This window comes from Rhineura floridana, chromosome 4 (genome assembly GCF_030035675.1).
Source record: "Rhineura floridana isolate rRhiFlo1 chromosome 4, rRhiFlo1.hap2, whole genome shotgun sequence".
NCBI lineage: Eukaryota > Metazoa > Chordata > Lepidosauria > Squamata > Rhineuridae > Rhineura > Rhineura floridana.
Window position 1 is genome coordinate 113,055,846 of NC_084483.1, and position 23,628 is coordinate 113,079,473.

A 23,628-nucleotide genomic window follows, 5' to 3' on the forward strand; every position below is an offset into this window, starting at 1 on the left:
CTTATTGAAGAGCAAAGAAGGATGTTTTGCGAAGAGGAGTCCCATCCTGATGATAGTCCTGCTGTGCCTAGAGAAATGACAACCAAGGAATTGGAAGAAGCTATCAACTGTATAGAAACGGGGATGGCAGCTTTTGAGAGGATTGATCCAAATTCCAAAAGAAGTTCTAAAGTGAATGCAATCCTAAATAAACAGTATTGCATGCTATAAAGAAATTCTAAGGGAAAGGCAATTCATGAGGCAAAGTTCATTGCTTTCCTACTTTAAGGAAGTACCATTGCAACCTTCGACAGCAACAGCTAGCCTTGAACAATCTTCAACGTCAACATCAACAGCAAGAGCTTCATCCAAGTCTCCACCATCAAAACGAATAAGATTCATTGATGAGTCAGATGATGGAGACTTGGTGACTTGGAGTGAGATGATGAAAATGTGTGGGCGGGTTGGCAAGGGGGCGGGCCGGTGAGCGGGTGGGCAGCTCCTTCCCTGTGATCCACAGCAGGGAGCCTGCCGTAGAAAGGGAGCACTACTCCCCCACCATAACAAGGGCAAGTGAGTTAGCAAGCGGGGGGGCAGAGGGAGAGGGCAAAGCTATGTTCCACTTTGCATCACTTTTTGGTGGGGGTCTGGCCCCTAACCTGCCGTATGAGTGGGGCCCTACTGCATTGCTGTTTTGGCTTTAGGGCAGTTGGATGGGATGGATTGGACCCTATGTCTGGTGGGCCTCCAGGCAGTGTTCATCCTCCTCAGCACAGGTCAGTGCTCATTTTCCTCCCTGAAGCAACATTGAGGCCCATTCCCTCCACCTCTAGTTCTGCCACTGGGTGTAGCAAATATTCAGACAGGAGGTGGCATTGGAGGGACCCAAGTTCTTAAGTCAGGTTGTCCACTATAGGAAAAAGGACAATTCTTACCTGTGATAAGCTGGTAGGAGTTAGCCTATCTGCCTGTGTTTAATGTGTGATTTTCACTTGTTAGCCCTGCTATGCATGTATTTTTTTCAACTACTCTGTTAGTCTCTTCTTACTACCTGTTGTTTCCCAGTTGGAGGTTTGTTTCTATTCTGGAACTTTTGCAATCCTCAGACTGGGGAAAGTTGTTGCCTGATTTGAATAACCCTGCCTGCTGGAGTGAGCGGGAGGAACAACCCAACTGAGGATATCCGACCACCTCCATAGGTAATAAGCTTATCACAGATAAGAACCAACACACCTATCAGTTATGTTGTAGGGCCTCAACTGTAATAGGAAAACAGCTGTACTCCTTTCCCCTTCTTTACCTCAAATGTAATGCTATGCACAAAGCATTTCTCTTCCAACCTTATGATGGGGAATATCTCTGTTCTTAGAAAGGAGTTTCCTTTCTCTGTGCCTGACTCTCCATTTCCTTATCTTGCAGTGGGGAATGAGTAGATATGTTGTCTGGCTCAGGAGTAATAATGCCTATTTCTGAGGCTTCAGAGGCATCGAGCCAAGGAATTTTTTCAGACCCTTCACCATTTATAGACTATGGTACTTTGAACACATAGGCAAATGCCTATCTGCTTTATAAGAATTACAGAAATTGAGAAAATGGGGCAGGCTGGGAGATTACTAGAGTGCAGGTGATGGTAATTTCGCTCCAAAGCTGATCGAACACAAGTTAGGTTACATAATTCTACCTGTCAAGTGGTAGTGAACTGGGGTATGTTAACTGGGGCTGGTTACAGGGACCATACAACTCCCCTGCTGCAACAGCTCCATTGGCTGCCAGTCTGTTTCCGGACACAATTCAAAGTGCTGGTTATGACCTATAAAGCCCTATACAGCTTAGGTCCAGGCTATTTGTCAGACCGTATCTCCCTATATGAACCTGCCCGGGCCCTGAGATCTTCAGGAGAGACCCTTCTCACAATCCCAACACCTTCACAAGTGCGACTGGTGGGGACACGAGATAGGGCCTTTTCGGTGGCTGCCCCTAGGCTCTGGAACTCCCTCCCTAGGGAGGCAAGAATGGCCTCCTCTGTGCAGCCCTCCCATCGACAGCTGAAGACTTTTTTCTTCCGGCAGGCTTTTGGAACTGAAGGTTTTAAGGGTAGTGACTGAAGAGGATGCTGTATGTTATTGTTTTACTTGTATGCTCTTAAACTGGCTTGCAGTATTTTAAGAGTATATCTAATTGGTTTTAACATCTTAATAGTTTAATCCTGTTTTAATGCTATTTTATATGTTTTATATTTTTATAGGTTCTTAATGATGTGTACTTATTTTTATCTGGAAGCCGCCTTGAGTTCCAGTTTGGAAAAAGGGCGGGGTATAAATAATGATAATAATAATAATAATAATAATAATAATAATAATAATAATAATAATAATAATAATAGTGAAGGTGGTGAAGAACTACTTTGTTCTCTGTCGCATCATCAAAGAGCAGTTGAGTAGAGTTGTTTCAGGTTGCTCAGAGGCTGGTCATACCAGAAGTGGTGAACGGGCCTCTGGAGCACTCAGCAATTTGCTGTGAGCAGTTTGTATGGCACTTTCTGGATAAAGTCACTTAACTCCATAGTACCTTGGATGCCACAGTTCTTGCAACCTCAGTAAAGATTCCAGTGCAGCACCTTCCCATACTCTATTGGTTTACTCTTGTAAACCAATTTTAGTTTATGCAGCCAGCTGATTTTGACAGGACCCTTGGAATGATGCAACCAGCTTCTTGCTGCCTTGACCCCTATCTATCCTGGCTGCTGAAAGCCAATCGAGGGGGAAGGGTCAGGATTTACCAAGTGAGGCCAGGGTGTGGTGAACGCATCCATATGTAATGGAGTTGTGCCTCCTGCCCTTAAACATATGGTTTAAACATCAACTTCCAAAGAAGCCCACCCTGGAATTTATGCTTTATAACAAATACCACCTGCTTGCAAATGCCCACTTTGGGGGCAAGTTACTTCTGGTAAGCCAGCTATAGTTGTTCTTGGACATAGCATAGTCATGGTGATTCATGCACTGGTAACCTCAACCCAATTATTGCAAGGCAGTCTGTGCAGGGCTGCTATTGGGTCTGGCTGGAAGGTCCTGCTGGAGCAAAATGCTACAGCCAGACTTGCAGTTGGTGGGGACAGACTACCACCAGCACATAATTGTGCTGCTTAAAAATTTGCACTGGCTGCCCATATGCTCCTAAGTCAAGTTCAAGGTTCTTGCATTCATTTATAAGCCCCTTAACAACTTGGGTCTAGGATAGCTTAAGGACTGCCTGATTCCTTATATCCCTGCCTGATCAATGAGCTCTTTGGGATAATCACCATTAGTGGTCCCCCATGGCTCAAACGCATGACTCATATCTGCCAGAAGCCATGCATTCAGCATCGTGGGCTCAATTCTGTGGAACTTCCTCATGGCTGAACTTCCTCAACAGTCCTCCTTCTTACCAAACTTCCAATACTTGGTAAACATCTTATTTCAGCAGGCATTTTAAGTAAGTTTTTCTGATTTTATGGTTAATTTTAATTGATTTTATCTTTACTGTATCTTTTATAACCTTACTGTATATCACAGAGACTATACTATTGTGGTTTATAAATTGTTGAAACAAATAAAATGGTGGTGTGGGAAAGGACAGGAGGGTTTAAAAACTGCATCACCATCAATTTAAAAAGTCACCAGTTGTCCCTGTAAAGCACCCTATTGCATCTGATGTCCCAAGCCTGCTTGCGATATCAGCCCAACAACAAACTGGTCAAGCTAATCATTTGCTAGCAGACTGGGAATTAGAATCATGATGTTCATTTTCAAAGCACTATCTAGCACACTTTGAAAGCACACTTGAAGTTGGGAGAACGTAGAACTGCTTTTAGATATTTATGTCAGATTCATGTTGGTATTAATAAAATTAAGTGTCTTTAAACCCATGTTGATAGCTAAGGTTCACCAGTGCGATTTTATGATCATATTAAGCCTTTAGCCTAAAATTCTGGCTTCTGCATCTATAAAATTCATGAATTATTGACTATCTTTTGCCAGTGTTAAAAAGTTCCTCTATAAAAATGGCTTGATAATTAATATAGCTTGCAGTACTTTGTTCTTAAAATATTTTCAATAAATCTCTCTTCTGCAGGCTGTTCAGGAACGAATGCAGTTTATTAATAAATGCATGAGGAAAGGTTTGATCGCATCTGAGGCTGAAAGTGTCAGCACTGTAGTGGGTTCAGGAGAAACAGGTATGTGTGCACCTAAATAATGCAGGATTTCTTACCTGTGGAAAAAAAAATTATGTGTAAGAGGTTTTTTATACGTGTTTGAAATACGTAGAAAGAAAAAGACTACATTTCTGTCATGGGGGCCATGGGAGTCTCCAATCAGTTTGCATTTGTAATAGAATATTTTGCCTATGTTTTTATCATATGTTGCACTTCAAATCACTTCTGAATGTACCTTCCTTTTGAAATTCATTTTAAGACAAATACTGTGGGCCAAAGTAGATAGTATGTTAAATGCCTGATAGCATTTCTGTCCACTTAAAAAAAAAACCTGCTGCACAGGCCCCAATCCAAGTTGTGTCTGCAGCACGAGGAGAGGAGGTATCCTCCACTATGTTTTCCCAATGGAAATCCCTCCCTCCATCTGATATTTGGCCCAGGAGGGGAGCTGTTATTTGTGCCCATAGCAGCCAAGTAGCATTTTTTGTTGGGAAAAATAGGAGGAGAGGAGGAAGGTTTAACGGCCACTCTGTGGTTTCAATTCAAATAGGGAGTCTATTGATTACATGTGTATACTACCCATCCAGTTAAGTTCTCTGGGCAGTATACATAAACAACAAAATACAATTCACAATTAAAACTTTTAAACCAAAATAAAATAAGTTACAAAAACAAAAAGTATCCCACTCTTCTTCCCAGAAGGAGCCCAGGGCAGCAAACAAAACACTAAAAGCACTTTAAAACATCTTAAAAACAAAAGACTTTAAAACATATTTAAACAAAACATCTTAAAAACACTATTGCCACCACCTCCTTTCCCATGGTAGATTTTTGCCTTGAGGGAGGAAGAAGCAGACCCAAACACTCAAAAAGCTCTCATCACTTTCACTGGTGAGCAGGAGGGCAACAACATATTCAGGGAGAGCCTGAAGCATCTCCCATCTCAGAGGCTAACCATGGACCACTGGTCAGGATGACAGTGACCAATACCTACAACCACGGGTTCCACAGCTCTTCTCAAATCTGGGTTTGAATCCACTAGCAGTCCACAGCCAGCAACAGCTTGAAAACAGACCTTTTGACATAGAGTTACAAGACATTAGGAAAGTAAGGAGTGATGTTTCAGTCACAACAGCCAATTAAGTCTATAGTTTAGTGATTGAAAGGATACAGATATAGGGCCACCAAGAGAAAGACTTAGGTCTCGCTGTGCAACCAAGGATCTCATACAATGGTGGACTTGGACAGGAAATGCATTTCCAATCTGATGGGCAAAAATTTGTCTGCTTTGACAATACCAACCATCTCTTTATTCAGAGTGGAACAGAACTCAAGCCCTTCTGTACCAAGGAGGAGTTCCGTGTGGATAAAGCTGACTATTTATATATTTGAAAGGTCAATATATAACTATTTCTTTTTAGTATGGGAAAACGTGCTACTAAAGTTTTGAAGAAGATGGAAAGTATCACCTTATAAAGCATGGGTAATTTAAAGATTCTGTATTAGAAAGAAGAATGTTATTTTCTTGCCAGATTTATTAATCATATTCCATAACTTTATTTCTTTTTGCCAGGGACTGCTTCTCCTGCTTCTGAACTAATGGGGTCTCCTGGAGTAGTTGCTGAAACTCAGCGAAAAGAATGGGAGCCTCTAGACCTCACTCCCTACATTAGGTAAAGTGGAGGAAGTGCAATTTTATAGTTAAGTCAATACAATTTTCAAAAATATAAAACTTAATAAACTTGTTAAAGTATTCATCTAGGTCCTACAGGTTGGTTGTATCCAGCCAACCAACTTGTTCCATTCACTCAAAGACTTCTGTTTGCACAACTTCCCCTCCCTCTCCCCCCCCCCACATCAAATCTGCTCTGGAGTGTTGGGAGGAAACCCAGAACAGATTTGGGGGGTATGCAGTGCTATAAGAGGGAAGGGAATTTCCATTGCACAAGCAGAAATCTTTGCGAGGATAGGACAACTTCATTAAATACAATCCTATATTTATGCCTTTTTATTTAGCAGCTCACTGTGTCTTCGTGTTTGTGCATAGTCTTAACATCTAAGCATCTCCCATTCCCAAGGCTATATAGAGGAAATCTGGTTCTTAAGAGTCCTAAAATCAATTCTAATTAAGCAGCCCCATGAAGCAAGCTATGTAATCTCTGTTTTACCTACAGAAAAACACTGCCTGAGCCTGTGCTGAAGAATGAGGCTATTATTCAAGAACAAGAGATGCGTAAAGCAGAAGAAATTAATCTCTTTAGACAATTTCGAGAGATGGTTCTGGAACACAGAGAGCAAGAACACATGGCAAGGAATCAGTTGAAGCAAAATGTACTTGAAATGTATGTAGATCTTCAAGTAAGTCTGAATAATTCTGCTAATTATTTGAAGCAACTTTCTCTTTTTGGGCATGCTTACTAATTATGTAAACAATTCTTCCAGTTCATATTTTTCTCCATGAAGTCCTAGATTTCCGTTCCTTTCATGTCCTTTTTTTCCCCATCTATCCAAATTTTATATGCTGAGGAGGTAGAGGCAGGACAATATGTGGTTATAGCGACCAAAAACAATAGTAGAGCAATCCTGTTCATGTTTACTCAGAAGCAAGTCCCACTGTGTTCAATGGGGCTAACTCCTTAGTAAGTGTGTTTAGGATTGCTACTTGAGAATTTTGTGCAAACAAGCAGTCCCTAAAGCACACATCTAAAAAAAACCCTTTAGTATAATACATCCGTTCATTAGAAACATAGGGTTGTATCCAATGTTAGTCATACTCAGAATAGAAGTATTGAGATTAATGGGCATGACTAACTTACATTCATTAATTTTAATGGGTCTAAAAGTTAATTGTATACAACCCGTAACAAATTTGTGAGAAAATGTACTTGGGTCTAGGCAAAGAAGAGATACAAGCTTCTATAAAAGCTACATATCCCATAGTAATGAATAGATAATACTGTTCATTTATTTATTATAGTAACTTCCATGCCTACTGCTGACTCTCGGGAAATGGCATTTTATTGTGATCATTTGAAAAGAAAACAAATGATACATTTGATACATATTACATTTTTTTAAAGTTCATTGCAGCTTAACGGTTCATTGTTAAGCTCAAAAGTTCATTGTGGCTTAACATTCTTGTATCATGATGCAGAGTTTTTTTCGTAAGTAGCAAAGACCTGGTAGATAACAAGAAGGGAAGTTATTGTGCTGTTTTCTTGGTTATGAAGTTGTGGCGTTTAGAACACTGAAATCTCACAACATTTGCCATTGCAAGCAGAGTAAGAACCACTTCTAGAAGGACTCCGTTGCTGTTTTTAGGTATACACCCCAGGTAATTTAAGTATACACTTCAAAGGGTAAATGATAGTTTCTCCTATTTGTGATGCTTAAAGAAAATGGACAATTAAGCTAAGTAAATGGGAAAAGGAAAGGGTCTATATATTTCTGGAATAAATGGACCACTTAAAACATTACTAATGAGACACTAGCTTTATTATATACCTAAATATTTGTTTTTGTATAGAGTGGATGTATTTGTTTTTGAATAGGCATCCTTAGATGAAGCACGAGGCAGGGTCCTCAGTGTCCGGGAAGCATACAGAGCTAAGCTGTTAGAAGCTGAGCGTTTAAGACAAGAAGCACTAGCTGCTGAAGAAGCCGCCCTTCGAGCAGAACAAGAGAAGAAAACACCAGACGTGCAGAAAAAAAAGGGAGGAAAAGGAGGGAAGAAAAAATAAATTTTCCTGAAATAGCAGCTGAACCTGACTGGTCAGAAAAGAACATCATTTTTGCAGTTATTTTTAGAGCCCATATCTGCAGCCCAAGACAATGCAGTTCTCTTTTCCCCCCAAGTGTTATCTTTGAAGTCCATTTAGTATTCCATCATCTTTAACATGATGTCACTGATTTTAAAATTGTATAGTTACCCTTACCATGAGCTTGGCATTCTGATTTTATGTCTCAATTGCATTAAATGTTTGCAACAAAATTACTGATATGCCTTGCAGTATTGTCATCCAGTTTCCAGAATGAATGAAAATCAAACTCAAGAATAAGCCAAGATGTAGTGGAATGGAGAGAATAGGTACCTAAGTATCACCTGCAGTAATTCTTTGGGGCCAAGAAACTGAGTGTATTATTCAGACCTGGTAATAGCTGTTAAAATCCTCAGTTTTGATTTTATCTTTTCTGAGCTAATCTTCACCATTTGCCAGCGTATGACTGATATGTTGTCATATGTTTATAGATTCTACAGAGTGCAATATCAGGTCTAGGATACCTATGTTGTAAGAGTAATTACAGGGGGGAAAGGATATATGAATCAAGATACACATCCTTCAAAACACATGACAGGTCACAAGAATGCTCTTAGGAATCCCAACATTGGAGTTCTGGGTCATCTTTGTTAGTCACTTTTCTTCTCTAGTTCTCTAGAGTTTGTGAAAGGATGTGGTCCAATCTTACAAAAAATGTGACCTATCTCTCACAATGAATAAATAATAGAATGTATGTAGGTAAAGTAACATAGATGCCACGACTCAGCTACTTTCATAGTTTGAGCAGATTTGGATGTTAAAATAAAGAGGATGCCCCTTACTGTCAGGTGTGATAACTAAAGGAATATTTACAAATGAACATATTTTAATGATGTATTCCTGTCAGCTCACTTTCATATACTTTGCAACTGAAAAGAGCATAAGGAGCTGGTTTCGTCTAAATCCAACACGTGATCTGGCATTTATTATTCTCATTTAGTGCTCTGCCACCTAAGACTGTTTCCCTGCAAATGTTCGTATCTCATACTGAAATACGACCTTTTCTGAGATTAGCTTGAACAGATGTCCTGCAAAACCCTTTTAGATGAATCGGAAGAACAGCAAGAGAAATAATTTTGCTTACTAGAGTTGCAGCAACTTAAACCTTGAATTTAGTTCATTTCAGTGACATATCACCAGACACTTCTCAATACCAATGTCTCTCATTCCATGTGGGAAGCTCTGACGAATCTCATTCAGTGGCATTGAATCTGCACAGTCCATCTTTTCTCTGGCCCCTCTGGAGGATGTTTTTCCCATAAACTCCCTGGTTAGAGGATGAAAAGAAAGAAGAGGGAGCAACAAAATATATTTTGTGCCAGGAAAAAATACCTTCCTCATTCTGTTCTGTGCTACTTTCCCTACTGTTCTAGGTTTCTTCAAGGCTAGGCATGCCAGCAAAATTCAGATAAATCCAAATTATGACAGCAAATCAGGTTTCCATGTGGTTGACAGTGGTCAATGATATCACTCATTCATATAAACTTCCAATAGCTATGTATATGTGTGGCGATGTCTTGTTCATTCTTGCAATGTATGTACACAAAGGTCTAGCAGCTGTTCTGGGCTGCATTTCAGAGCTTGTAATGCCCATTGCAGATTACACAAGGTTCTAAATCACATACACAAAACTGGGTCTGCTGAAACCTTTCTGGAGCAGATTCTCACCAATTCAGTTCTACTCTGAACTAGATATGGGTCCAGATATGAGCTTCAGGGGCTCAAAGTACTCACCCCAAAGAAGAGGTGAACATTGTAAGGCCCCTGAATTCTTCTCCATGACAGATTTTAAATCTGAGGTGGAAGAAAAAAATCTTAGTTTACCCATAATAGGTCCCTCAATCTCTGCAAACTCCTACCTCTAATCAATACTTATACGTCAGGGGCAGCAGCACTCCAGCCATGAGAAGATTTTATTTATTATTTGTATATTCTGGCCTTCCTCCTGAAGGAGTCCAGGATGGAAGCACATTTATAACAAAACATTTTAAGAACAACAAGCATTCTCAAAACAAAAACATTCTAAAAATGGTTACAGCTAAACCATTCTAAGAGTATGCAAAAAATAAAAAGAAGAAGGAAGGAGCAACATTGAGCTACCTCTTCCTCCCCTCTGATATGCATTGGTAGTGCATCAGGAAAAAAGATGCAATTCTCCTAAAGGCCACCATGGTAGCATTTCTCCTAGGGCCAATGAGGCCTTTCTTCCTGGAGTGCTACAAAGGTATAGGAGAGGAAGGAAACGAGAGATTAGTTCTTTCCTCTTCCTCTAGCTGAAGCTCTATAGCAGCTGCTGCTACTCTAGTTAGGTAAAAGTGTTGTTTTAAAATCATGGGGATCATGGATGGTGGAGTTTGTGGACTGGGATGGTACTGGAGAGGCTCAAGGAAAAAGCCAAACTATTTCCAATTTTTATTTTATGTGAGCTGATGGGAAACCATCCATCACTACTCAGACCCACTTCCCTGGACTGCCCTAATCTCACCTTTCAGCTCCTCTGCCACATCCAGTTTCCAACATATTACTGAAAGGTAGCACCTTCTCCGTTAGTCCATCTAATGTAGACTTAAGTCCGCTTATGAATGGCTGCATGTGAAAAAAAAGTCAAGCCTTCTCCCATGCACACGTTAGCCATACTATCCCACAGAGAGACTAAGACTTAAAACACTGCCTTTTTGTTAGGACTCTTTTGGTTCAACACTTTATAAGTATGTAGACAGCAATACTTAGGTTGGTGCCTGAAGGAAACTAGACAAGGAGAGAGACATTTCTCTTCTTTAGTCACCACTAAAACTATTGCTTTTGAACCTAGAAACCAATGGAAACAATTATTTTCCATAAGCCATCTCTAAGGCTCAACAGTATTATCAGAACCTGCTCATAGGCAGCTGCCTGTGAGTTGAGAATTCTGTCATGCACGTGTGCCACTAGCCTGGCACTCTGTGCAGTCCCAGGACTAAACTTCCCACCACAGGCAATTGATCCTGGCAAAATATCAGGAGGGCAACAAGGATGATCAGGGGACTGGAAACAAAGCCCTATGAGAAGAGACTGGAAGAACTGGGTATGTTTAGCCTGGAGAAGAGAAGACTGAGGGGAGATATGATAGCACTCTTCAAGTACATGAAAGGTTGTCACATAGAGGAGGGCCGGGATCTCTTCTTGATCGTCCCAGAGTGCAGGACACGGAATAATGGGCTCAAGTTGCAGGAAGCCAGATTTCGACTGGACATCAGGAAAAACCTCCTAACTGTTAGAGCCATATGACAATGGAACCAATTACCTAGAGAGGTAGTGGGCTCTCCGACATCAAGAGGCAGCTGGACAGTCATCTGTCGGGAATGCTTTGATTTGGATTCCTGCATTGAGCAGGAGGTTGGACTTGATGGCCTTATAGGCCCCTTCCAACTCTATGATTCTATGATCTCCCCTTGTCAGGGCTAAGTAATCCAACAACAACCCTGCAAGGTAGGTAGACTGCCACTACCCCTTAAACTGGTTAGCCACTCTGAGTCAAGGGGAATACCCAGAGCCCTGAAATAAACCTGCCAGGGATTCCAAAAGACAAGAGCCAGAAGGGCACTCCTTGTCCTGGAGCCTCAGGCAAACCCCAATACACTGTAGTCTGTGGTCAGTGGCCAAGGTACCAAATTCAGAGCCAATTTCCTCCTGCAATGAACACACACTGGTAAATAAGAAGTAGCTTTATTGAATAAAATATGTGCACAATTAATAGCAGCAAAATGGTTCCTTAAAACCCACACTCAAAAAGGGGCCAGGTAAAATACAAACAGAGTTCAGTCACAAAAACAAAACAAGAAAATTAACCTATTCTCTACTTACAGAAGAGGTGGTAGTTGTAAAATCCCACATCTCCTCAGAGATGCACAGCTTGGGTAGTAGATGGCAGTGGAACCCACACAAGTACCCACCTATAGCAAAATGGAACCCAGGGGAACAAAGGCTAAAGATTTCGCTCCTATACTTATGGAAAAGACCCTAGTAACAGTCCAGAACTAATTAGCCAATTGGGGCTTTCTCATGATTTAATACTCCTTCTAGTCTTCGCGCCTAACTGGCACATCTGCCCACCATTCCCAGGCCAGGCTGACCTTGGGTACCAGGCTCTCATGAGATAAGCAGGTGTTCCCACTCAGGCCTCCTAATTAACTGCAGCTGAGAAATGAAACTGCAAAAATCTTTGCTCTCACACAGAGACCTCATTTCTAGACAAGATGAAGTCCCACAATTCTTTGCACAAGAGCCATGTTACATTCAAGCGTTCTTGACAAATTCTAGTACTCCCCTGGCCCTTGGTAGTTGTGTGAGGCAAGAGGGAACCCAGTCCCTTAGCTTCACAGATCCTGTTTTCCAGTCCAGCTGCAGTGCTAGGGGATGGAACCCATAGTAACTATCATTTTCTCCTTTTGATTGGTGTATTTTTATCCTACCCATCCTCCAAGGAGCTCAGGGTGATGCACATGATTTCTCCCTCACTCCTCTCCTAATACATCACATCTGAATTCTGTTCCAACACCATAGAATCTTGCCTGCTGCTGCATTATGACATGTATACTAATGATGGTGTTAGGCTTCGAATGAGAAGACAGAGGCTAAAAATATCCCTCCCCCATTGAAAAGACTGGCCTTGTTTTGCGTCACGTGTGATTCCTTCTGACCTGGGCCTGACTTGGAAGCAGGATTTGCACCCTGCTCCCACCCACCCCCAACTATCCCTACTAGTGTCCACACCTTCGCCAAGCAAAATAATACCTGGGGTAATGGGACTCAGGGAGGTCTCACTTCCACACTCGAGAGACTCTTCAAGGCTTCTGTTTAATATGAAATGGCACATGGAGATTTTAGTGCTTGTAGCTTTCTGATTACATGTTCCATGATTCCTCAAAGGAAATGACACTCCATTCACCATTTCCAGCTAAGGGGAGGCCTTGCAGGGCCTCTCCAGTGTTCACCTTGGGAAAGATACAGATTGGCCGGGAACAAAGGAAGCCAAGCTTCAACCAATTAGTCTTTTCAAACATCCTATCCCGCCAAATGCTTTTAAAAGCCTTGAAGTTTTCAAGCATCTCACAGGAACAAACCAAACGGTTTCCAGAGTGAGCTGGGGCCTGGTTCACACATTAATAGTGCCCCAGCAAAATTAAATGTACTGATTTAGGGGTACAAGGTAAAGCCTAGGTTTGCTACAATAGTTGTATAAGATATGGGAACCTTAGTATATTAAAGGATGCCTCTGCCCACATGGGTGCCCCTTGCTGTACATCAGCACTTACAGTTAATTCTTTATAAAAAGTGTGACTGATGACAACAATGAACAGGAGCCTTTCAGTAGTGTGGTTCCTGCTATGGAATTCCCTTCCCAATTCAGTTCTTTTAGAAATGTTATCAAATGTTCCTATTTCATCAGACATTCGGCAAGCAATGTTTGCTTATAATAGTCTGGCTATTTTAATCTATTGTTTTATGTGCTCCAGCTGCTCATACTCTTGGGAAAAAATAGATAGATTTTAATGGAATTGGTTATTATATTTTTCTTTTATATAAGCTTTGTGGCAGGGCACACATTTCATAAATAAATGGGACTTGCTGGTAATGAAAAACATTTGATTATTTTTCTTTATTTTTATTTGTACTTGCTATTGTTTTCAATTGTATGTTATATATTTTGTTCACCATTACTTACTGTTTGTTGCTTATTTTTTATTGTGTTGTAATCTAATTGTGTTATTGTATAATATGTAGGGGCTGCAACATTAGACAGTCAACTAGACTGTTGCAATAATTAAAGACTTTTTATAACAATTATGTTTAAAAGAAGCATAAAAAGCACAATATGCTGTAAAAACTTCAGTGTGCCATCTTAAAAAGGAGGCACGCCTTTTCTATCATACGTGCTGCAACATTTGTGCTTTATCTAAAAACAAAGAAAGCATGCTTTTCAAAATCACTATTATCATATGCAAGTTTATGCACACAATTGTTGGCTAAAACTCATAGAATTAATCGACTACATGTCTTTCACTGAATGGCAGCCCTAGTAATAAGATTGTGCAAAATAATCTGATTTTTAATAATAATTTTAGAAGTGGCTTTTTATCATTCATGACAGATATGAGTCTTACAAAACCTTGAGATGTAGGGGTGGTTTCTATAGACTAGCATGGGCACAGTTCCCTTTGCAGGATAGATGCACAAAGCTCATTGTCTCTCCACAGACTAAGTACAAAGCCTTAGAAGCACAAGTACCTGGAGACCTAGCATGATTAATATCATCATCATTTACCTGTCGTTCACCCTGAGGTCCCGGGGGGTTACAAGAGTTTAAAATATATCCTTAAAACAAAAAACATTTTATACAATTATGCAACAGAACAGTCAATTATGGGTTGGCAACAGGGGTACCCTCATATGTTGAGGGAGAAGTAGCATAGTGTTGGTTGGCTATATCTTCCCAGTGATTGCATATTCAACCTTGGTGGGAATGGACCCTATATGTAAGGATGTACAGATGTAGGACTCCTTCACATGAAGGGCAATCTTGATTGATCCAGGATTCCCCTTTGTACAGAGGAATCCCATGCTTATAAGGCTTATTCTCACTGCTGAATTTGCGGCCTGTCAGTACAGAGAGGGCATAGCTGGCTCGTGCAAAGGGACATGGCTGGATGATGCAGTCTCACTTTCCCCGCGTGTCATGAGGGGATGTGTGAGTGAAATCATATGTATTCCTTCCCCAAATATATTTGTTTCTGCATATTGCTGATAAGAGCAGGTAATGATACAACAGCGATTTGAGAGTGGGGCAGACCTTAATTCGATTATATTGTATACCTTGCAACACTGTAGCAATTAAATACATTTTTTCTTTTTAAGAAAAATAGGAATTACAGACCAACAAGGGAGGGTAAAGGCACCTTTCAGAGAAAAAAGAAGTTAAAAAGAAAAAACTAAAGAAGAACAGAACACTGTCCCAGGCTGAGCTAAAGAAGCTAAGAACAACATCCATGCTTGAAGCATGTTCAGGCCACTGCACCAACTGACTTCAGAAGACCTCTGCTATGGTGTAGGCATAGCTATAGTTATGTTTTGCTTTGTGTGACTAATGGAACTAGCAAGAAGAGTTGAGCATCCCTCTCCACATCAGAAGCATCAGTCAAGTTCAGTGGAAAGCAGATGACCATCACAGTTCACATCTCCATCTGGATTGACCATCTAAATCATTTGCATGTTCAGATCTTCCTTGCTGGATTGGGGCAATAGAGGAAACCACAATCTTTATCCTTGGCCTATTAAGTTTACCTTTCAGCTTAGTAACACATAAAAAAATGTTTTAGAGCAAAGTTAAACCAGACTGATATAATGAATTACTGGTTGGTACCCCCCCCATTTATTTCAACTGATTGAGAGGTTGTAGCATAGAACAATATTTGTTCATTTACCACGATTTTTTTTCAGTCCAATAAATTTTAGAAAATAAAGCATATTAGAGATTGTCTCTATATTAAAAAAAAAAACCTGTAGGCTTGATCATACTATATTTGTGTTGGCATTTCTCAAGGCTATTCACTGTACACAGCCTGAGCCTTTCCAAAAGTATTGTTACTAATATTTAATGATTTGGTTACAAAAATGACAATGTCTTGGTAGTTATGCAAATTGATTTCATTTTTTCCCAGTAAAACGACACTTTTTCCCCAGCAGTGGCACTGTAGAAGGGAGAAACCATCTGGTACTGCTTGCAAATGATTTGGCAGACAAGGCTTCTTTATCTGGAAATCTGCTGAAGGTTTGCACTCGTATCAGAATCTATTCTCAATTTCAGGTGCTCAGTTCCACCAGTTAATTAACTGCCTTTGTCAGCTCTGCTACTGTTGACTATGACACACAGATGCAAGAGGCTTCTGTATCTGTGTGAGCTACAAAGTTGGGGGAGGCTTTGCTGAAGCTGTAGACCACATATATGCAGAGACGTTTTGTGTATGCATAATGTGACAATGTGTCCCAAAGGCACAGGATTCTGTACAAGTGCAACATGGTATCCAGGCAGCCTTTCAGATTTGCAACAAAAATCACTAATTCAAAAAACTAGATTTCTGGTGGTTTAGTTCTGCTGCAACCAGAGATATAAATCAGAGCCAGGGTGACCTAGTGGTTATAGTGTTGCACTGCGCTTGGAGAGACCTGGGTTCAAATCCTTGCTCAGTCAGGAATCCCCTTGGGTGACCTTAGACCAGGCAGTAGGGTTGCTAGGTCAGAAGCATCCCAAACCCTCAGATTTCAGGGGCGGGACTTGGTGCCCTAGTGGTGTCATCAAGCATAATATGTTAAGCATCAACCACAGTTGTTTGGAGCATACCACTCAAATTCTGTTATTGGAAATCGATAGATATCTTAGCTAAATGAGGGTGTTTCTAGGTCCAGCTGAAGTGATGGGATCAGGGCCAGTTCTAAAGGGCAGCCAGGTGGGGCACTGGCCCAAGGGCCCCTGGAGCTGCAGGGGGGCCCTCAGCAGCCCCTCCACTCCCCTTCTGAGGCACCATCCGTGGATCGCAGGGCAGGAGCTTCCGCTTGCCCGCCATTCCCTTGCCCCACCTACCTTTCTCCTGCTTTTTAGCATTGCCCTTAATGAAGATGGCGGCCGCGGTTTCCCTAAGGTACTGAAGCCGCTGCCACCATCTTAGTTAATGGCAGAGATGCACGTGTGTAGCACGCACACGTACCATCAACAAAGATGGCGGTGGAGGCTTTATCCCCTTAGGGAAACTGTGGCCGCCATCTTCATTAAGGGCAATGGTAAAAGACAGGTGGGGTGGGGGTATGCGCATGCGCGCACATGCCAGAGGCCAGGGCAAGCTGATGCCCAAGGGCCCCAGCATGCCTGGAGCCGGCCCTGGATGGGATCATTCCTTCTCATCTGCTAGACAGCCTGGGTAAGGAACATTTAATCTAGCTTACTTGCTTCTGGCAAGAAGGGTTTAAGTGCCCTCAGGCCAGTCACCAGAAGGTGAGTGTGGGAAGAAGGGAGCCTAATGATGTGGAGATGTTAGATGGGAGCACTCAGGAGTAAAAACGGATGACCTTGAAGGCTGCAATTTTACACACACATATTAAGGGGCTAAGCCCCGTAGAAATCAACAGGACTTGCTTCTGAGTAAATATGGTTAGGATTGTGCTGCTGGTAAGGCTTGACTCGGGATCCTCTGCAACGATATCCATATCAAAGCAGGGTTGGCAACCCCCTGCCTGGAATGCCCTGCCTGCCTTTTAACGTGGCTGCTCCAAACCTCTTTACAGACTTAACCCTTCACTGCAGAGAGAGGTTTGAGAAATGAGTAAAAGTTAAGAAAATTCTCTACTCTTTTCTGCCTACTCTGTGGGCTCCTATAAACTCAGTTTGACAGCCAACCCAATTCCAGTGAGTAATAATTGACAGAGAGAAAACACACATGGTTTGGTCTACCTTCACAGGCAGTAGACTGGGAACAACAGCAATTGAAGCCACACTCCCCAGTATGGGGATTCTCTTTTACCACTATTGGGCAGGAAACAAACCATCGTGCAACCAACAAAGTGCATCATCAGTGGGTTTAAAGGGGTTGAGCTGACCACATGAAACCACTGTTGTTGCTTCTATGGATGTAACAGAGTAAGATCAAAGGTAAATGAAATGCAAATAGAAAAAGAAAAGACAGTGATGATTTCCTAAATGCAATACCATACCAACAGCAAGAATTCCTATGAGAAAACTCAGCTTCCCACAATCAGTCAGCGTTCCTAACCAAAACTGAAAAAATCCTAGCAGCCAGTCAGCCAAGGTCACAGAAATCCCCATGCAGTACAACCTGACCCACGGGCTGCAGTTAGTGCAGAATGCTGCAGCATGATTGCTGACCTGAGTGAGACCCTATCAGCACATAATACCTCTGCTCTGAAATCTGCACTGGTTGCTGATTTGCTACCAGACCATATAAAAGCTAAGAGTCCAGAGATTAAGGTGACTCACCCGGAGACCCAGAGAGGACCCCCCAGAACCAGAGTCTCCAGGTGAAAACTGGGAAACTGGCAACCCTACCAGGCAGTTGTTCATAGCTTGTTGTGAGCTTGGGGAAAGTGGGGCCATGTATACAATTTTCAGCTCTTTGGAGGAAAGCTGGGGTATAAATGGAATTAATACATGTGGAAGTTCACAAATAAAGTCATAATAGGAATTTTCACTTTATAATTACAAGTTGTGCATCTTTATAATGAACTTCTTGTTTGTAATTAATGAGATTATTTTGAGCATATGCTATATATAGGAGTGGTAGCTGCTCTCAGCACATAGAACTTGATGCTGTTGAATACTGGCATTAGGATCCATTTCCACAAGGGGGGATTGGGGGAATGCGTGCAGATACCTAGTTCAGCTGCCATGTGGCTGGCGAAATTGCTACTGCTAGCACATGGATGGAAACCCTTTTTCACCTGAGGGTCACTTTCCAGAGGCTACATAGCAGTAATGGGTGGGGCCAGAGGCAAAAGTGGGTGGAGCAACTAATGTAAATTTAACCTTTATAGAGTAAGCTAGTTTCTAGACACATATTACCCTCTCCATCCAGGCAAAAGGTATTATCAGAATTCAAGAACACATTATTGCCAAGCAAATACATTCATTGGGTGTGTGAAGCAGAACTGGTGAAGGGTGTGGCCTGGTATAAAGGGGTGGGGCTAGGGGGAAGTGTAGCCTTGGGAGACTCCCAAGGGTCAGAGAGGCCTGGAGGGCATCATTTGGTCCCTGGGCCTGAGGGTCCCCACCCCAGTGCTAATGCCACCAGTTGTTGATGCCTCCTCACAAATCAACTTTCTAGTGAAAGAGTGGGACATTAGGACTCATGGTGTCTAATGAATCAGTGCTCAGGCAATGGATTAATGCCTGCTTGCATCTACGCTACTATTCCCAAGTGGCAAAACAATGCAAAGTCATTCAGAGCCCTCATTCATGGAGGAAGCAGCGGCGTCACTAGCGGGAGTGCGGGGGGGTGCGTGCCCTCCCAGGGGCATGGACGAGGTGGCTGGGCTTGTGTGCGTGCACGCGCACACACACACTCAAGGCCAGCCACCCCATCCATGCTCCTGGGAGGGCGCGCGCCGGAGGGGCACCCAGCCGGAGAAGGCCTGGGAACGCCAGCGCACCTCCCTCGCCCTGCCGACGCTGCTCGAGGTCTCGCCCGCCCGCCCGCCTCTGAGGAGTTGGAGCAGCCTTGCCGGGCAACGGCGCGGCTCTGGGTGTCACCCCCCTCATGGTGACACCCGGGTGCAGGCTGCACCCTCCGCACTCCGGTAGTGACGCCCCTGGGAGGAAGCTTGTGATTAGTGGGCCAAATATGATTCTAGAAGAGTTGATGTATCATTGGTGCCATATTCACTGCTGAATTACAGGTAGTGGGGAATTCAGTGGTTTCTCCTGCCAACTCCGTCTATTCAATAAGATTTGGCAGAAAAACAAGAAAGGGAGACAAAAAAGCTGTCACAAAAGTAAATACTAAGGCAAAGAAGAGCAGAACCTGAGCAGAACAGAATGTTACTCAACTCTAGCGAGTAATGAAGCCTTGCCTGCTCCTGCCCATCAGTGGCTAATGAGTGAGGTAGAGCTGTGGTTTATAAGTGAGTTGTTGAGACACCAGGCAATAGGAATCCCCAGGATCCTAAAGAGTTGCAGTTTCGCCCTCTGTTTTAGTGCACTTTGCCTGCTTCTAACTTTTTCCCCTAGTCCTTGGAATCTCCGTAGTTTTTCCTTCTTTTTACCCTGGCAACCAGGATGCATCTATCCTGTGCTGGGTTCATCTGAGATCAGGTAGTGTCACAACATTATGTTCTGCAAACACTACTGCACAGTAAGTGTGAATGAATGTTAAAGAATCCATCCCCCCAAAAGGAAAATGTAAAGACTTTGCAAAGAGGTTTAGGTATGTCGCCTGCTTTGGAGGAGCTAAAGACCAGGGACTCATTAAGAATTCACTATATAGTTAACTTACAGTACAATGGTGTATATGTCTACTCAGAAGTAAGTCTCTTTGTGTTTAATGGGGCTTACTTCCAGGTAAATGGGTACAGGATAGCAGCCCAGGCTTTGGTTTAGTGTGTATGACAGGCATAAATTCAGCAGGTCAAACCTTTCCTAATATGGAAATACTATTATGGGAAAGGCCTTACCATGACCATAATTCACCATAATTTTGTGTTACGTTACGCTAGCAGCCATTTTGTGACCAGTGCCCCCAGCACTCCCTTAAAATTTGAAATGTGCCCTCTGGTCCAAAAAGTGATGACACTTGATATATATCATTGGAGGGGGGGTCTTTAGCCAGGAGATCAAGCTGAAAAAGGCCTTAAGGAAAACACACTTCTATAAAGAGGAGACAGCATGCCAGGGAGAGTGTAACAAACAAGTTATACTTTTCTTAACTGATACCAAACATGGAAAGAATAAAATTAAAATCACACCCACTCTTTGTTCCTTTTTAATGACTCCACAGATGGTGTCAGGGAAGTGAGTCCACTCTAAAAACCTGAAGTGGCTCCTTATTAAAGCCAGTGCTCTGTTAAGACTGCCAAACCATGGCTAGAGAAACCCAGGTTCAGACCCCCACTCAGCCAGGAAGCTCACTGAGTAACCTTGAGACAGTCACTAACTCTAAGCCTAACCTACCTCACAGGGTAGTTGTGATGATAACATAGTGGGGAGAACTATGATTGGCACATGAGCTTCTGGGGGAAAAGGTGGAATATAAATGTAATTCAGTAAAATTAGCCCACCACAGAAACAGTTTGGTTACTTTGTGCCCTGATCTAGGGTTTCTAATAAGTTATACCCAGGTTCTCACAAAACTTAAGCCCTTAGTCATAATTTATTTATTTAAAACACTTCTATACCACCCTTCATAAATAATACCAGGGTGGCTTGCAACTCCAATAAAATTAACATTAAAATACAATAAAATACATTACAACCCACAGATACCACGTAGGGTCAGTATTAACAACCCACAAACACCTAGGTGAACAGATGGCTCTTTAGTAAGTGTCAAAAGTACATCAAAACCAATGCTTGCATTATGCTTGCATTATTTTAGTCTGGGTGCAGTTCCATAAGCTGGGTGCCCCAAGAAAAGGGCCTCCTCGAGGCTGTCACAAGATGGACCTCTTGAGGCTGCAGCACAATCAGAAGAGCCTTATTCAAAGTTCTTAGCAGGTTTATTCAGGAGGAGACACAGTTTTGGATTTCTAAAGTAATGAACGTTGTTACTTGTTCTCAATCTTCATTCACTGTGATATTAATGAACATTTTTCATGCACCAGAAAAGGCTACAGCAGCTGCTCAGCAACTCCTTCCAAAACAAAAAGAATGTATGTACCTATGATAATAAAGCATCAAAATTAAGAGGCTGAAATGAGTGCATGATCATTATACTGCTCTAGCATATATTATACAACTGTTTAGCTTCCTAAATTATAAGAATTTTGCCACTTAAAAAAATTACATCTTGATTAAAATATAGTAATCCTCATTATGTTCTAGATGTGAGTAATTGGTTATAACTGATGCTCTCTAAAGGTATAATTTGTCTCTATTACATCTAAGAAAGATGCTTTAGTGGAAGATAATATGTTAGTTAAGAGCGGCTCCTTTCAGGTTTCTCTTGCATCTGTTCCAGCAGAAATTCTATAATAAACTATTCATCCACCAAAGTATATTTACAAGCCTCTCAAAGGTGTTATCAGAGGAGCGATAGGTTGATGGCCCCACTTCACAGCCCCTGAACCCCATGCCAGGCCCAACTGCAAAGGGTAGGAGTGACATCTGCTTCATCCAGCCTCATGCTGCACTGGCAAGATTCAAGAGCTCATGTGACATGATTACTAATAGAGGGAGCTGGGAAGTCCTTGCTTCAAATCTCTCCTCACTCAGCCATGAACTCACTAGAAGGCATTTGGCAAGCCATTACCCTTGGAGTATTTGTTCCCCATCTGCTACATGGGGATAAAAATACTGCCCGGCTACCATAAGGAAGTTGTCACAGGGCTCTGCAAAAATTCCCCTTCCCCAAAGTCACTTCCCCATTGATAGGCAGCAAATGTAAGAGGGGAGGAAAATTTCAGCAATTTTACAAGAGAAAGTCATCAATAAGCTTTTTTGGGGGTGCACATGTTGGTGGCAATGGTCCTTTTCCCTGCCACTCTCTATATTTTACTCCCACTGCCTACAGCATCAGAGGGACCACTCTCAGTAGCCACTAGTGGCAGCCATTTACAAAAGGCAGCATAGAAATGTCTTAATAAATAAATAAACAGATCATTCCCTGCTCCCCAGAATGTCCTAGAATGATGTTACATCAGAGGAATTCTGAGAAGAAAAAGAAGGTCACCAGCTAGTTGCCCCCCCTTGAGAAAATCCACCACCACAGGCAGTGGCATGAAAATACAGGCCTGCCACTCACGGCCCTACCAACAACGGTAAACCACCACCAATCTGACCTTGTTTTCTTTCTTTTTTTTTGAGAATGTTGGGCTTTCTCCATTTTGGGGCAGCAAGAATGCTCCCTCCCCCCAAAAAACATTCTCATTCAGTTCAGCCTTACGCTGGATTACTGAGATGCTTGAAAAAATACCCCCAGTCTACAGGCTTACAAGGGGAAATAGATGGGAAGGAATGCTGCTATTGTTGTTGTTACCACCAAAGAAGTCCATGTGGGCTGGAAGTTAACATGGTTACTTCCCATCTCAGTATTGCTGGCCTTCAAGGAGAACCAGCAGTGGCACGGAAAAGAGCAGGCAGCTCCTTTTTACAAATGTATGCAACTTCAAACCACTAGACCAGCCTCCACCCTGGTACTCTCCACATGTTTTGGACTATAATTCCCATCAGTCCCCGCTAGCATGCTGTCTAAAACATTTGCAGGGCACTACATTAGCTAAGGCTGCATTAGACCATGTGATAGCATGGGCTTGTAACTGACGTAACAAATTGCATTACCTGCAGGGATGTCTTTGAAGACTTCTCAGAAACTTCACTTGGCACAAAACGTGGCCGATAACTGGGCATGGCCATATGAAAACATATCTCCCCAGTTCTTAAAACAATGGTATTGATTGCTGGTTCATTTCTGAGCACAATTCAAAATGCTGGTGATTACCTTTAAAATCCTAAGTGGCTTGATATTCAGGTACCTTAAGGACCACCTTCTACCACATAGGCATGTCTGAACTTTACGTTCACCAGCAGACTCTTTTCTGAGTCCCCTCCCTCTCTTGAAGCTAGGTGGTTGACAATGGGGGAGAAGGCTTTCTTGATTTACCTAGGTTCCCCAGCTTGTTTTGTTGTCTTGGCTGAATTTTATTCTGGTGATATTTCTATTGTTTTCTTTTATTTTTATTGCTGAATTTCTTTTATTGGTTTAATTATGTAAGCTGCCCTGGGAGTTTTTTAAACTAAAGGGTGCCATAGCACATAAGAAACAATCCAAACTCTCTTTATGCCAGACTGGCTGGCTGGGTGTTAGATTAGGCAGATTTGTTCCTCTGGCCAACTCTCCCAGCTGTTCAAGCTTCCTGCCAACCACCCTCATTAGAATTATG

The 23,628-nt window shown here is 42.2% G+C and overlaps 1 protein-coding gene and 1 long non-coding RNA gene across 13 annotated transcripts in view; one reads left to right on the top strand and one right to left on the bottom strand.

Annotated features, from left to right (window-relative positions):
* The window catches only part of ADGB (androglobin), a 244,834-nt gene extending 229,445 nt beyond the window's left edge, over positions 1-15,389 (top strand). For 6 of the 12 annotated variants that reach the window (XM_061624058.1, XM_061624060.1, XM_061624065.1 and 3 more), the window contains 4 exons: positions 4,093-4,195; positions 5,748-5,847; positions 6,349-6,532; positions 7,726-8,165. In XM_061624058.1, the coding sequence (XP_061480042.1) occupies positions 4,093-4,195; positions 5,748-5,847; positions 6,349-6,532; positions 7,726-7,914 (576 nt within the window). In that variant the 3' untranslated portion in view covers positions 7,915-8,165. Of the gene's footprint in view, positions 1-1,085; positions 1,179-2,224; positions 2,251-3,214; positions 3,244-3,326; positions 3,449-4,092; positions 4,196-5,747; positions 5,848-6,348; positions 6,533-7,725; positions 8,166-14,886 lie in introns of those variants that run through there. The other 6 variants (XM_061624063.1, XM_061624066.1, XR_009762282.1 and 3 more) reach the window with 6 other exon arrangements.
* On the bottom strand, positions 4,103-11,976 carry LOC133383413 (uncharacterized). Its single transcript, XR_009762284.1, has 3 exons — positions 11,836-11,976; positions 9,077-9,259; positions 4,103-4,230 (listed from the first exon to the last, which is right to left on the bottom strand). It is a non-coding gene; the product is annotated as an uncharacterized LOC133383413 (long non-coding RNA).
* Positions 15,390-23,628: the final 8,239 nt, after the last annotated feature.